Source organism: Notechis scutatus, chromosome 5 (assembly GCF_049901735.1).
Source record: "Notechis scutatus isolate UNSWTSFEM ecotype Mainland chromosome 5, rNotScu1.2, whole genome shotgun sequence".
NCBI classification, from domain to species: Eukaryota; Metazoa; Chordata; class Lepidosauria; order Squamata; family Elapidae; genus Notechis; species Notechis scutatus.
In genome coordinates this window covers 69,743,882-69,760,138 of record NC_142013.1, presented here as the reverse complement: position 1 = coordinate 69,760,138, position 16,257 = coordinate 69,743,882, and the positions used below count along the sequence as shown (strand labels likewise).

The following is a 16,257-nucleotide window of genomic DNA, read 5'->3' as shown; positions in this document are numbered from 1 at the left end:
CAAAAGACAGCCAAGCCTCACCGTGTTCCCCCCCGGCAACCCTTTGGCTGAGCACAACAGGCCCGGAGCTGGTGTATCCCTCCTCCACCATCAGCCTTATCTTCTCAGGCCAGGTGAAAAGTGGCTGGGAGGGGTGCCCACCTGCAAACCACCACCCACAAAGGAGCCAGCCGGGTTGCCATGCATCACTGGCAGAAGCTTGTGGATCATGGCGCTGTGTGGGGACTGGGCCTGAGCCCCTCTTCACAGGGCCCCTAATGAAGGCCTCCTTAGGGCAGAGCCAGCTACGGATGCTAGATTGGCTCCCTGGGAAGCCTGTTGTCTGCTGAGGCCAGCCAAGGCCTTGCTCACCGCCTGCTGAGGTACCTGGTGATGGATGGAGTCCTTCAGGCACTTAGATTGGCTGCCTGTTTAGTAGCTCCAACCCCCTCCTTCGAGCGGCTGCCTTGGGGCTGTCTCTGCCAGATGGTTGCTTGAGGGGTGGGAGGGCAGTTAGGAGACTGAGTGCAATGGCCTCAGGAGATGCTGGCCGAGGCGAGTAGAGTCTGGGAGGGTGAGGGGGAAGCCACATAACGATTCAATCAATTCTACGAACTGTGCAAAAAGTTAACAACCGGTTTGCCTGAACTGGTATGAGCCAGCTGAATCCCACCTATGGAAGTGTCCCATTGCCATGGCATTAGAACTAGGACTTTTTTTTTTTTTACAAGTGCTTCCTTTCAGCTGCCTGCAGCTTCATTTATAGTTATTTCCCCACGGAGATATTTCCTATCAGTTCTGCAGCAGAGACATGAAAACGGATTGGTTCACGAGCTCTGGATATTCACTGAATTTTAAATTAGGGAGCGTGACTGACATCACACATTTTAATCACTATTTTATTACAAGGGAAATAATATTATTTCCTTCTGCCTTTCCCAATTTTGATGTTTCCCAATGTTTTTTGCCTGCACTCCCATATCTCGAGATAATTTGAATATATTGTAAACAAAGTTACTTGAGGTCATGTTGGGGAAAATTGAGCCAATACATCTCACTTTGTTCTGTTTCTTCTGTTAAATAACTTTTCTCTCTACTTTCCAGTTGACAGCTTACAATACACATGAACAAACACCTCAAATCAATAAAACAGTGAGGGTTTTTTTACTGTTTAACTGTGATGCCTACAAAAATGTTGTCTATATTTAAAGTTGCATAAACTTAAGAAAGAATTTAAGAAGTGTTAAAAGGACAGGTGCCAAGAAGGAAAAATGAAAAGAAGAAAGTGCCACAGAAAACCTATTAGAAACAAATTTCCATAAATGTGTACCCCACATGAAAATATCATTTCTCTGACTTTGGATTTTTACTTAAGCAGATGACCATTTAAAGCAAAGAGCTGCTATAACTGTAGAAGAGCAAGTTGAAACAAATTTAAAAATCTTTGACCTAAGTAAATGAAAGGAATTCTATAAAATCTTTTTTTATAAACATCTTTTTCCAGTATGTGTACAGGGAATGTATGTATTGCAAACAGAAAATGACTGTATTTTACACATTAGACAAGGTAGATGTTAACATTAAAGAATCGATATATACCATTTGGTAAAATTAATAGTAATAATTAATATATCTGCTTATCAGATATATTGGTTGTGGGATCATATTCAATTCTTCAATTTACTAGTAACATTAAGGACCAAGGAGAAGAATTTCCATTCTAAATAAAATTAGAATGGTTTAATCTAAGAGTACTGAAAAACATAACTGATGTATGATTAAAATAGGCTATTTTTCATGTTAATTGTGATTCTGGAATAATGATAATTTGAAAATGTTGGTACTATGTACTCTTTCTACATCTCACATCACGTGCAATTACAGAAGCAGGATATTGGTTCTCAAGGTTACTACCCTAACAGCACTGGTGGCAAAGACTCTGATAAAATAACATTGCTATTCCAAGAGCACCAAGAGTTAAAACAGAACAATTTTTAAAATGTTCAAGAAGCAATTGCTTTAAAACTAGGACAGAAGCAAACTTATAGCAACATTAATAAAAGGTAAAGTAGAGTAAAAGAGTGATACGTACTTTGCCCATCATACTACCACTATGGTATTCTGGAGGTAGATGTACTTGAAGAAAAGATTTATGGTTGACAGCCTATTCAATATTGTAATGGAAGAAGAGAAGGATGCAGATTTTAAAAACAAGACACATGGAAAAGAAAAGAATTGTTAACCAAAAAAGGAAAACAGCAAAGTATACACATATGTGTCAGTATGCTTGCCATGTACGTGTACAATACAAAGGTTAATGGAATGTATAATTGCAAACATTTCTTAGGAAGCAAGAATATTAATTGGAAAACAATTGCATTTAATTTTTCATGCTGAGATATGTCTATGGCAGGGGACTTCAAACTTGACAGCTTTAAGACTTGTGGACTTCAACTCCCAGAATTCCTCCTCCAGTCATGTTAGCTCAGGAATTCTTGGAGTTGAAATCCACAAGTCTTAAACTTGCCAAATTTGAAGAGCCTTGGTCTATGGAGATTCTCAATCATCCAGGTCAGTCACCCAAGGTGTTTTTCAAAAAGCAACCGGACTTTCTTTTTTCTATCATTTTCTTCTATCTATCAGTTCAGTTCCTGAACTGAAGAATCTTCCTCGATGAGAAATGAAACATTTTCAAGGAAAAAAACCAAGAAAGTCCAGTTGGCTTTTGAAGAGCACCTTTGGATCATGCTGGAATATTTATTTAAAATCCATTAGGCTGAGTATTTTAATAATTTCATAAAAATGTTTGGAATGGGTATGCAACAATTCATGACAGAAATTGGCAGTCGGACTTCAAGGCTCTTCAAATTTTAAAAATGGCTACAGAATATTGCATTCCTTCATTATATGCAAGGCCAGTTCTGGTTTGGAAAAATAAATTCCAGGACATAAGAAGTTGCTGATAAGTCAAACGTTCTTTATGGCTGTACATTAGTAACCTTTCATTTTAATTGTTTATTTTATAGGACTAAATGAGGATAAAAGTTTAATATTAAACTAGCTTGATACACATGCTTCGCTACGAAACTGGGCTTATTTTTTGGGAGGAAAATAAGGAAAAAAAATTTGTCTCTAGCCTACCAGCATCCATCGATATTCACCTGGCTAGCGTCCTGTCAGTATGTGAGAGTTGAGGGCTGTTTGGAAACTGATACAGTACCTGCTGTGTGAACAAGAATGAGACAGCAAGGAGCCTGGAGTGGCTTAGCTCAACTGTTCTGTACTAAAGTTGCTTGGTGCTGTGAAACTGAAACTCCTCTCCTCTGCTTGTGTTTTGCATTTGGAACAGATTTCTTTTCAGGTGGGGAGTGGGAGTAGAACTCCTTAGCATCAGTGTATGTTAATAATAATATACGAAATACTAACACTCTGATGATCATATCGAAAACTCCTTTCTTTGTGAGCACCTAGAAGCCAAGAGGAACATACGTGCCAAATTTCAAGTTTAAGCTAAGCTTTACGGTTCTGGAGTTTTTGTGATGATGTGTGAGTGGTATTTCACTTTTATATATATAGAAGATTAGTCTTTAAAAAAACAGTAGTAATGAACCTTGAATTTTATTTTAAGAAAGATAAAGCTTAATTTCATAATAGTGTGTTCATTCAAAACATATGTGAAACTACAGGCTTTTCCAATTTAGTTTAACTAAGGTTCAAAGGCCATAACCCAATAAACACATTAAGATAAAAGTTTGTATAATTTCTGTTCTCAACTCAATATACTTCTCTAACAAAATTAATATTCTAATTTCAACATTTTTTTAAGGGGAGAAGATGTCAAATCATTATTTTAAATAATAAACATATAAAGAAAAACATATTTCCATATGCAATCCATAAATCTTTTTGCATTTGAAAAGTTTTTAAAGGTACAACTAAGAGTAAGCATGGACACTCACTCCAGAAGACTACTATATATCAAAAAGTTGTCCCTCATTAGATTTTGAAAATCAGCATTACTTTCTCCAAATCCAGCATCTTATCATGGAAATTTTAGCACTTTCCTTTAACTGAACGTCTAATTCTCCATTCTTCCTTTGATTTACTATTGAATTACAATCATTTTTACTACATGACAATTGCATATATCTGCCAATTCAACACATAGGCAGATGCACATACCTGAATCAAACATTTCAATTGTCTTAATTGTATAGATAAAGCTAATATATGACATAATTAAGAGAAATAATTATCACAGCAATAATTATTTGATACTGAACATGCCATTTACTAATAAAAGTTGCTGTCCTGGGAATTCTTAGGGAAAAAACACTTTACCTCCCTGGAAAAGGAAATTGAGTTTTCTGGGAAGAGAAGTGAGGAGAACCTTCCTAGCCAGATTAGTATTGCTCTTACTGTAATATTATGGTGACTCCACCAATATATTGTAGTAGATTTATATGTATCTTTTGCATTTTTCAAGCCATCAATCATTTCCTACATCCCAGCAACCAATCCTACATATTATTTAAATGTATAATAACCATCTAGATGAAAAAGGGCATCTAGAACAAGAATCTATGTAGAGTTTCTGAGTTTGTAATATTGCCATGCTAATAATTACATAGTCTTCATTGAATGCTAGGTCAATCCATATTTTTGTGAATCCCCTCAGCTAATTTATTCTACCCTTCTTATTTTGTTCTATATTTCCTACTTGGACTAGAATAGCAATAGAAGCAGAAATAGAAATGAGATTTATTATGCATTATTTATTTATTTTACTAATTAATTTATACTTTGCTGGAGAAAATCTAGCTAGTGTATTTAATATAAAGATAAGGATTTTTCTACATTTGCATCCACAAATACAATCTTCACTTTAATAGAGACTATATACTGTATATATTTCTAGCAAAAAGGGACCCCAAAAAGCAGATGTTGCTTTGATAGTGGCATCTGGCACTAGTATATGCGCAAAAGTACAGAATCAAGACTGCTATTTTAGATTTGGGTACTTGGTAAGAGAATCTTCTTTACTACTACCCCATCTGCCCTTAAATTAGCTTTGAAAACCTAGGGCCTTAGGGCAGGGTGTTTGTCAGATTTTTTTATATTAGATGTTGAATCAGAAAATAAGTTTTATTATTCCCTTTGAATTACCATTATTCTTTTCTAATACTATGATGTTTCTAAGATGCCCTTTTTCAAGCAGCTCTAGAAAAAATACTGAAATGAATGGATGGATGGATGGATGGATGGATGGACAGATGGATGGATGCTGCATATATTTTCTTCATCATTTTAAGAAAAGAGATACCTAAATTACTGTTGTTTTTCCTTGCTCCTTTTTACTGCTTGTCTGAAGAAAATAGGTAAACGGGTAGCACCAACAGCAAACAGAAGGAGCAGGTCCACAAATATCCAAAATGTGTCAATGGGTGCTCTACTAAGCTCCAGCAATTGTTCATTACTGAAAATCTCAATGTCCAGACCTGAGGAAAAGACTATGGGAAATCTTGTTTATAGAAAGAATTATGGACTTTTACCAGATCATTGCATCCCTGAATTGGCCATGCTTTTAATTCCTGTAATGTTTGTTGAATTTTCCACAACAAAATGAAATAAATACAAATTTAAAAAAACATGACTGCATGGTAAGAGGTCCTACCAATTCTATAGTATCCCATCTATAAGTATTGAGCGAAGCCTCCAGAACCCCTTCAAATTTTGCCGTAGACCTATAACAGTCTATTTGATAAAGTGGACAAATATTAAACATATTGGCAATTAAATGCCCTGTACCAAACTCAACATCAATTAATTGAAATGAAATTTAGCTTTTACCCTGATCTCAGATATTTATTTGTCCTGTCCAACTTACATTTTGAATATGGATCCTGCAAAGTGAAATACTTCACACAAAAAGCTAGTACACCTATACTCTTGGAAAACTTAGTAAATACCTTCAATGCTCTATTGATTAAGTAGCTAATGTGAAAATATTTTCCCATCTGAGGCACAAAATGATCTTACACATAATTCTGTCGTTAGGTGGAATAACAAATTTCATAAAACAATGCTGTTCTCAACATTTTTAAAAGAAGACAATTTCCAAATGCAATGTTGTTAGTAATATAATAGTCTTTGTGTCCAGATTTTTATACCCATACCTATTTATCACAAACTATTTACGGTAGTACTTGTCTACCAAGTCACACTGGTTTAGTTATTTTTTAATCATTTAATCACAGTGGTTATAATTTTATCTGCTTTTCACAAAAATACATATATTTTAATAAACTTTTTGTATCTGAATTTTTTAAAAAAACATGTAAACCATTTACTCTAATCACAAATTGTAATAATTTAAAATAAACTTAATATGTATTATACAATATACATAACATGTAGTATATTTGTACAAGTAATCCTTGACTTACAACAGTTTGTTTAGTGATTGTTTGAAGCTACAAAAGTACATTGACTGTTTTTCACACTTACAACTATCCCTCTAGTCGCATGATCAAAATTCAGATGCTTGGCAACTGGCTCATATTTATGATGGTTGCAGTGCCCCATGTCATGTGATCACTTTTTGCAACCTTCTGACAAGCAAAGTCAATGGGGAAGCCAGATTCACTTAACAACCATTTTACTAATTTAAGAATTGCAATGATTCACTAAACAAATGTGGTAAGAAAAGTTGTAAAATGGGGCAAAACTCAGTTAACAAATTTCTCACTTAGCAACATACATTGTGGGCACAACTGTTGTCGTAAGTTGAGGACTACCTGTATAACATAGCCCATTCTTAACAAAGTTTAAAGAGGTTTAACAAGTATTTGACATTCATTCTTCAGCACATATTTGAATTTACAATTCTCTGAAAATTCTCTCAAATTAGCTATTCTGTAATATTCCCAATGAACATTTTAAAAGATAGGAGCTTGTATACTTACTGTGTTTTTCTGAGATACCATGTCCTGAAAAAAACAAAGCATGCAATCTTATGTAAGTATAATAAATACTGCCTTTTAAAAAAAATGATGCTACTGGTTTGAAGATTGAAAATCTTTAAATACTGTATGTACTATTTGATAAAAGTAATGCTGGTTTTTTAATGAGATAGATAAGAACTATGCATACCCATTTGTCTTAAACGAAGATGAAGTTAATTCTTAAATTAAGCTAATAATATTTTGCTTCATGCAATATCCACTTACAAAAAAATTCTCTTCAACTCTGGAATTTTATAGAAATACATAATGTAGGAATACAATAACTAAATGGGAAATTTTTAAAAAACCCGAGAAGTAACATTACCAGGGTTTTGGGGTGTTTTTTTTTTTTTTTTTTGTTAATCTGATTATGACATATAAATTATATTTATCTATCATCTCTTATAACTTTTCCTTTAATCTGGAATGTTTTACTCATAACTGTATGTTATTTTTAATGTAAATTTTGTTATAACTCACAAGGAGTTATATAAAATCCTTTATCCATATACAATGGTATTACTGTAAAGTTCCAAAATATTGAAAAGTGACATAGTAGAATGAAACAGATTTTGAAGGTTGTAATTTATTTATTAATTAATCAAATTTATACGGCCACACACACAGAGGAAGTGAGGCTGAGCAGCATACAACAATGCAATTTAATTTCAATCAGAGATATTCCTTTCAAATTTCACCAAACCTCTTCCAAATTCACTGAATTAGTACTACATACTGTAAATTAACAAATGCAGAGATTTTTATTGGAAGATATTCTTTGGGAGAAAAGCTAATTAAATTGTGGAAGTAGGTTTTGATATAAAGACTAACTTTCTAACTTTCTATATAAAAAGTAAGTCTGATACATACATCATTTATAATTTTTGCACTGTAATGTTATATACCATATTGGCCATGTCTGAGATTTGAGGTTTTTTGCCATATAAAATAATCTTGAATTATAATTTATAATCATAATTTAGTTCTAATTTTTAGTATTAATTTAATTAATCAATTAATGTAATGTATTGTTTTACTGTTTATAATTTATTACTGATATATATTGAATTATCCAAGTATATTCAATGCAAAATTCAATACTTTTATCTTTTATACTTTATCTTTTGTTTTATAATAAAATAAATTTAAAATTTTTAAAAACATATTTTTAAAAAGATGCATCTATATTTATTGCAATTTATTATAGTACCATATTTTTAAATCTTTCTAATGTAACAACAGAATAAAAACATACCTTCAGTGACTGAGAAGTATCAAGATCCGTATCATGGTAAAGTATAACATTATTGGCCATATCAAAGCTTTCACGTACCCCAAGGTGGTAGAAGAGGGCGGGTTGCCTGGAAAAATCACTCATATCCACTACTGCAACATCTATAATAAGAGCATGGAATAAAACTTGGGAAAAATTGTACGGTATTATTTCTAAAGTTTTGGGTTCTGAGACTAAAACAATTTGTCAGTGAGACAAACAAGAGTTTTCACATCTGCTACAACCCTTTTGGCAAAAAGAAATATTAAAATAACATGAAATAATTTCTGCACAAACTCCTGGACCTGCAATATAAACTTGCATGGCTAGAGATTTCAGACTTCAGAGATAAATCAGTCGTGCAATTGATAAATAAAATCAAAGTTAATTTAAAAAGACAAAACAAAACTCAGCAATATGCTTTGTAATATTTGACAAAACTTCCTCCTCCCTAGTCCCAGATTGACTAGTAAATATTTTTCCACAGCTGATGACATATGGGGAGAAGTTAGAGAAACAGTTGGGGAAATTACCATCCTCTGCCTTAATAAGCCCTGTACACTATGGTACTATGAAGCCACAATAAATAAGGTTCTCTGTGAGAGAAGATAGAATAGGGGCTGGCAGTGGAGCCAGCAAATTTTATTAAAGTTCGGTTTTCTATTAGGTCATGGACTAATACATAGTATATCAAATTAGCCATGTTGAATAAATTTGGATATACCCCACTGCTTCAGAATTTAAATCCCAAAGGGACTTTTTCAAAAGGAAACTGTACTTTGTTTTTCCTTGAAGATGTTTGGAGCTTGAAGCATTCTTGAAGCTTCTTGGATGAGAAGCATAATATCCTCAAGGAAAAACAAAGTCCAGTTGCCTTTTGAGAAAGCACCTTTGGGAGAACGATGATCTGGATGACTTAGAATATCCACAGACATTTGGAATTTAAAGTTCTATTGCTGCATTATGCTATAGGTTTGACTGGGACATTTTTAATGGCAATATTGGTTACCATATTATTGTTTATTATTCAAGGGACTGCCTGTCCCCAAATTCATCTATTTATCCCCATTAGGTCTAGCTCTGGATCCCATCTGCTAGAAATGACACCTAGTGAGGCCCAGGAAGGGGATTTTTTCTGTTCTAGTATCTACTCTTTGGAATATCATCACACTGATTATCAGAACAGCTTCAAGCCTACTGACTTTTCATAAATCCTTAAAAACTTGGTTTTATCATTGGGCTTGGGGATCTAAATATGCAAAAGGGCCTGTATAGCACCTAGTTGATTGACTCCTACAGCAACCTCTCAGTTGCTGCTTGTAACTAACATTAAAGGCTTTGTTTGCTGAGAGCTGAGAGTTCATGGCTCACTGTGTTTGCTTATTGTTTTGTAATCTTTTTTCTCTCCAATGAATGTAACCCAGACATCTCTTTTTTCAAACTATCCCAGCATTTGGGTGAACATTGCTAAGGTTGGAGAAATGTGGGGGAGGCTCCAAGAGTTGCCCTTTTAATCCATTTCTTTGTGAGTTGAAATCTGGAAACCTTCCTCACTTGGAATTTTAGGGTTACTCCTTCAGATGCTGGAAAGGAAAGGAAAGCTGTTGTAAAATCATAAGCAGTCATGGTCATGTGATTTTTCACTTAGTGACCATTAGCTTACTATTCAAGTTGCTGGTCCAAATTGCAGTTCCTAAACAAAGACTACTTCTATAACAACAATTTTTCCAATTCACACAATTTATTAACACAATAAATTTCTGTTAAACAAATCTGAGGTGCATATGTTTAGATTTCAGGTTCAGAACTAATAGGAACAGTAATACACATGAAGACACACACACACAGGCACACATGATGGTATTGAATTACAATTTGTACTCAAATACTAGATCTATCATAATTTTCCTGGAACATTGATTAATAACTAAAAATAACAGAGCAATTTGTTTCCTGTGAATTACATTACTGTTAAAAAATTGCATCTAAACCTATGACTTCTATTTTGTAATGCTATTACAATCAAGACAATTATTAGAAGGAGCATGTCAGTCCTTCCTAGGTCAGGAAGCAGACTCCTCAAAACTAATTAGAATTCAATTTTATTGAGAAAGGCTATAAATAATAGAATTCTGAAGGACTGTTTTTACTTCCCTCTCTCTTATATTACAGGAACGTATGGCAGAACCAATCAGAGTTTGTTCATTTTTTGTGTTTTCTTCATTTCCCATGTTTTCTTCATTTCCCAGGCTTCAAATGTGTTGTTAATTGTTACCATATTGTTTTTTCAAGGTGATTTTTATGGCTCTCTACATATGGTTTACATTACAAACAGTATAAGTTTTACTATTATACCATATTGCACTGAATCTAAATAATTAAAACATTATAGTTCTTGTCATTACACAAATTCAACTCCTTGCATCAAATAAGTTACAGAAAGAATGTATGATCAGTCACAGACTTTTAAAATTCAAACATATTCCTTGTCAATTTTAAGAGCTTTTACCAGCAAAAATAACATCTACCCTGTTATGGTTTTTACTGATTTCTTGACATAATACCCTTTATTAGAAAGTATACATATATTCATATTTTGAAATCCTATGATTTAAGTAACTACCACCCAGAGTTTGTGTTGAGTGCTGTTGAGGTAATTCCCTGTAAGGAGAAGGAGCTCATACAGGGAGACGTATCTGAGAGTAGTGTTTGAATAATACACACACAGCACACAGATACACTGTACAGTAAATGTAGGTTTTTACTTCCAGAAAGGTTTAAGCAAAGTTCAAAATAGGCAGTCCAAAGTCATTCACAGGTAAATCAGTCAGTTTTTTCAATCCAGGGATAATTCAGTAACAAAGCCCAGTGTCAAAAACAGTTCAGTAACAGACTTACATTAAATCCAGAAAATATCAGTCAATTAGGAAAAATGGAAATACTCTCCAACAGAAGGAAACAGAGACTTACTCACACTCTCTTCTGAGACTAAGGCTAAACAACCCAGGTTTCTGGCTCCATCTTATGGCCATTTGAGAAACCACACCTAATTACAGTTTTGCATTTTCTTAAAGATACAGTTTTAAAATGTTTATCCTGGTTTATATATTTCTAACCCAAATACCTGTTAGGTGACTTATATTCCTAACAAGTGCTCTAAAAAATCAATGAGAAATATTTTTAACAAGGAAATGAAACTTAGTTGCCTAAGCTCTTTTTAATTTTGTTAAAAAAAATCTATGTCCTCTCTAATCATTGCAGCAATATTATCTAATTTTCATGTGATATAAAAATTTGCCTTATTTGTTATCAGTACTGGCTAGGAAAGACATTGCCAGCTGTTCAGCCTTCATGCTAATATAAAATTAGCCACCGCATTGGTAACCTTCTACACTTGTAAGCTTTTATTAAATAAAAAATGCTAGTATAAAATAAAATTGTACACTAATATATCAACTGATTCCTGATACACTGAGAACTGTAAGTTTTTGTTTAATTTAAAGATCCCCAATTCTGTGTTTGAATTTATGCTTGCTTCTTCTACTACACTGAATTTGGTCCAGTTCTTTATGGTTGTAGCCATGGATGCAAATAAGAAAGGCCTTTTTATTTTCTTCTGGGTGAACTTGCAAAGCTTACATCCTGCCTAGTTCTTCTGCAGGAGCTGCTTTTCCTTCTCATCCTAACAACTGGAAAACATAAACAACAAATATTGAGAATGAAACAAAAGTAGAAGAGGACACTATACCTTGAAAAAATGATTGCTAATATCTCACCTCCTGGAGAAATATGAACCCAAACACACTGAGTTTTGTCTTCAAAGCACCCTCTGGATAATGGTACAATAACATTACAGTGAACTGGTTTAACTACTTTCCTGTCTTTAAGATGACCTGTTCACTTTCTACCTTCTCCTCTTCTATTGGAAAACTATTAAATTATCCCACAATATGTTAAAGACCTTACCTGTAAAGGTAAACTCTGCTTAATAAGCTTACAATATTAAAGGTGAATAGGCCTTGTGACTCTGGTCAGACTTTAGTCTCTGATCTAGCTTTTCTAATTTGCTCAAACTACCACCTATTAAACCAAATCATTAATTTCTTTCACTCATTTAGATCAAAAGATTGGCTATTTCATCAGTATAGCCAAACAATGTCACCTATAAAAATCAGAAAGGGGAGGAAGTCTTTCTTATAACTGTAATGTATGTTTACCTTATCTCTTGTTATTCTGAACACGTACAATTATTTGGAAGGCAACACATAAAATTATCTGTCAAGAGTACATTTGGTGCCAATATGTATTTGATGCCATATAATACACAGCATAGGCAAGACTATCATTATCTATTTGATTTTCTTGACTTTTTGCATCATTCTTATTTTATTTATTTAATCCACCCATCTCAACAAGTGACAAATATTTTTCATATATTTCCCCTAGGAAATAAATCACATTTACATACTCTTTCCAAGAATGTAATGATATCAGTATGAAGACCGATGTAATTTCAGACTGTAATTCTATTCTGAATTCCTACTGCATGAAATAAGGTAAATCTACTGACTGTGCCTAGAAACAAGATATTTATCTCTGACCATGTACCTTTTTCCCACTGGAAGGAAACAAGTTAGGGAAAATGTGCAAAACTCCTTAATAGCAATTCCACCAGAAGTGGGCTTAGCCGGTTTGGACCAGTTCAATTGAACTGGTTGTTAAGATTCTGTGTAGTTTGGTGAACCGGCAAATCCCGCCACTGGAGTGGATGCAGGACCCGAGATGGAACAGAGGTCGAGCAGGCAGAAGCCCAGAGCAGGGCCTGAAAGGTGGCCAGCTTTGCCAGAGCAAGAAGCCTGCAGCCGCTGGTCTTTTTCAGCATGAGAAGCCTGTAGCTGACGGTCTTAGAAAGGTAATTCTAAGGCTCTGTCCACCACTGCTTTGGCCTGCCTGCATGCCCCACCTTGCAGTGAATGACATCAAGTTGGCCATGCCCACTCAGTCACATGACCCCCCCAGCTAGGCCCCCCCCAGTCTTTAGGATGAACCAGTTGTTAAATTAATTGGATCCCATCACTGAACTCTACCCTGGGTCAAGGTCAACAACATTTTAAACCATTGCCTAATATTAATAGCCAGGTATTTTCTGGACTTCTTCCACCACCGCTCCAAGATCCAATCTAATTTGGTTTGTGTTTGAACTTATGCTGGCTTCTACTATACTGAATTTGTTTCATTTCTAACTTTTGAAAGTTGTTATAGAGAAAGCTCCTTTACATAATTTCTTCTATCATTCATAGGGTTGGGAAAGAGTAGAAGTCCCCCTCCTATTAATTATGGGTGATTCATTTTCCATTATTTTTCGACAAAATATTCTGCATTAACAGAAAAAATGATGAGTCCAAATCAGGAAGAGTTGCTATTCCAAAACTAACGAGGTTTTTTGCATGGTTCTCACATGAAACACATACATCATGTATCTCAAATCAATTTTTTTCTTGCTTTACTACAGAAATGGCTAACCTTTTGGGCACCGAGTGCCCAAAATGAGGGGGTGCATGCGCAAATGCGTACGTACATGTGCAAACCCCCAAAATGCAATGCACGCATGTCCCCCACCCCCGTGCATGCGCGGGAGAGACCCAAAGACCAGCTGGCCAGTGGGAGGCATGCACACATGTGGTAGAGCTGAACCGGGGTGACGGCTCACATGCCTACAGAAAGGGCTCTGCGTGCCACCTCTGGCATGCATGCCATAGGTTCGCCATCACAGCTTTACTGAAATTTAACCGCACCAAACTTGATTGCAGGAAATACGACTTCAGCAATAGAGTGGTCAATGTCTGGAATACTCTACCCGACTCTGTAGTTTCTTCCCCAAACCCCAAAAATTTTAACCTTAGACTGTCTACTATTGCCTCACCCCTTTCCTAAGAGGTCTGTAGGGGGCGTGCATAAGCGCACCAACGTGCCTACCGTCCCTGTCCTATTGTTTCTCTTATTCTTCTTTTATTTTTCTTATATGTACCCATTTCATGTATTCACAACTATGTATACACTTATACTTATTATCTTGTAAACAATTGGCAAATCAAATAAATAAATAAATAAAATAAATAAATTAAACATATTGCAGTATTCCATGGTTTGTTTCAATTGACTTTCTCTATGCTTTTTTATATGTCAATCTCCACTGTTGTTTTTACAATTTAACACTTTTATCTCAAGCTGAGCTCCATCTGCATATCTGTTAATGCTGTGTTTTAGTACATGCAGCACAAGAATTCAAGAATAAGAATATTTTATGGCTTAGTTCCTTCCTAACTGAAATGTCAAAATCAAGTAGTTGACCTGACTTTTCCAATTATATTTCACAGATGAATTGGGGAAAGTTAATTACAGACTAGCCAATCCCAAATCAAATATATGAAGGAAAAGTAAATGGCTCAAGAAGACAAGGGAGAGTGAGAAATAGATTCTTCATTAAGCAGATATGTTCAAAAAAGAGGTACGACATTTAAATAACAAAAGGGAGTATATGAAAAGGTCTGTGGACATGGTAGAATTAAGGAAGACTTGCAAAGATTGAAAGTTATGGAAATATGCAGTTAATGGTTCCAGAATAAATCAAATTTTAGTATTCTTTTCTCTCCTACTTCTACTTTTTTATTTCTTATAACTTGCTGACCCAAAAGGGTATGATATATATGTATACTTGCATTCTTTTGCATAATGTAAAATGTGTTATTTTGCTACATACTTAGAAATATGAAGCGATTCCAATTACACACTGCATTTGAGCTGTCCAATATGTGGTAGTATGTTATTAAGAAACAAAGCGCTATCTGAGAAGGGAGTAGACTCTTCCTTTCCCATTACTGAACTTGTCTGGCCCCCAAAACTAAGCAAAGACAGATTTAGCAAATGTTTTGACAGAATACCAGATCTGTAAACTGGACTGGGCAATCAGAAAACATCTCCAAAGGTCATGAAAGAGTCCTTCTGTACTGATGCCTTGAAAATTCCATCAATTGGTCCAGTCACAAGAATTCAGCTCAACTCAAACAAAACTTAATTTTCCCCTTCATATAAAACCATCCCCCTTTCTTCTTTTGAGCTAAATTCATGTATGGTCTTGCCAATTATGTAGTTCGCTTATTTCTGGCATCATCTGTTGAACAATCCTAGATAATTTATGGCTGGGCACAGGATTTCCCAAATATTCTTCAGATTCTCATGTCTTCTAATCCAGGCCAGTATATAATAACTGCTTTCTTCACTGCTTTCAAGCTGCATTCAGAGAAGGTGTTTAAAACAGAAAGCAGTGATCAGAGAACAGATATTCTTCTTTACTTCCCAAGTTAGACTTTGTAACAAAGAGTTAGACATCCTGCAAACCTCAGCTAAAAGGAATAGAGGAATAGAGACGGCCTGAAGCAAATCAAATGTGTATTAGATAACTCCTGCAACATTCATTAGCCAAGGTTTAGGAATAAGGATGGCTAGAGACCAATAGAACAAACTGCTGTATCATTACTAAATGATCTTATTATGCCACCTTGTCCTGTTTTCTGCTTTGGTGAAATTGTATAAAGCTTTCTTAATCCTTTGTTCTGGGTTTTTGGCATTTTGACCCCTTTTGTTGGAGCACTTCAATAACCTGCATCTCGTGTCTGGCATCCTTCATCGGCCTTGGCACCAGGCTGAGACCAGAATTGTGGACAACACACATACCCAGAGTACCATTACTCCATCTCTATTGCAGGTAGCATACTTCTGAGGAATGCTAAAGATTACATTATTACCTACTAGTTTACTTTCTAGTGAGTCCCTGAACAGACAGTTCACAGATAATGTAAGCTGAAGCCAAAGTACCCCATGTGATTTGCTTATGGCTCAGTGCGCTTCAAACTGAGAACCATGGCTAGACTATTTACATATTGCGCAAAGTTAGCAACTGTTCACAAACACCAAGGAGAGAAAGTTTTTACTGCAGACACC

The 16,257-nt window shown here is 35.0% G+C and overlaps 1 protein-coding gene across 2 annotated transcripts in view; it reads right to left on the bottom strand.

Annotated features, from left to right (window-relative positions):
- Positions 1-16,257, bottom strand: part of MAP3K15 (mitogen-activated protein kinase kinase kinase 15) — a 111,199-nt gene that overhangs the window by 90,334 nt on the left and 4,608 nt on the right. The window contains exons 2-4 of one of the 2 annotated variants that reach the window (XM_026674934.2): positions 8,239-8,378; positions 6,945-6,968; positions 2,072-2,143 (exon numbers count right to left, since the gene is read on the bottom strand). In XM_026674934.2, the coding sequence (XP_026530719.2) occupies positions 2,072-2,143; positions 6,945-6,968; positions 8,239-8,378 (236 nt within the window). The remainder of the gene's footprint in view (positions 1-2,071; positions 2,144-6,944; positions 6,969-8,238; positions 8,379-16,257) is intronic. The other variant, XM_087966950.1, reaches the window with a different exon arrangement.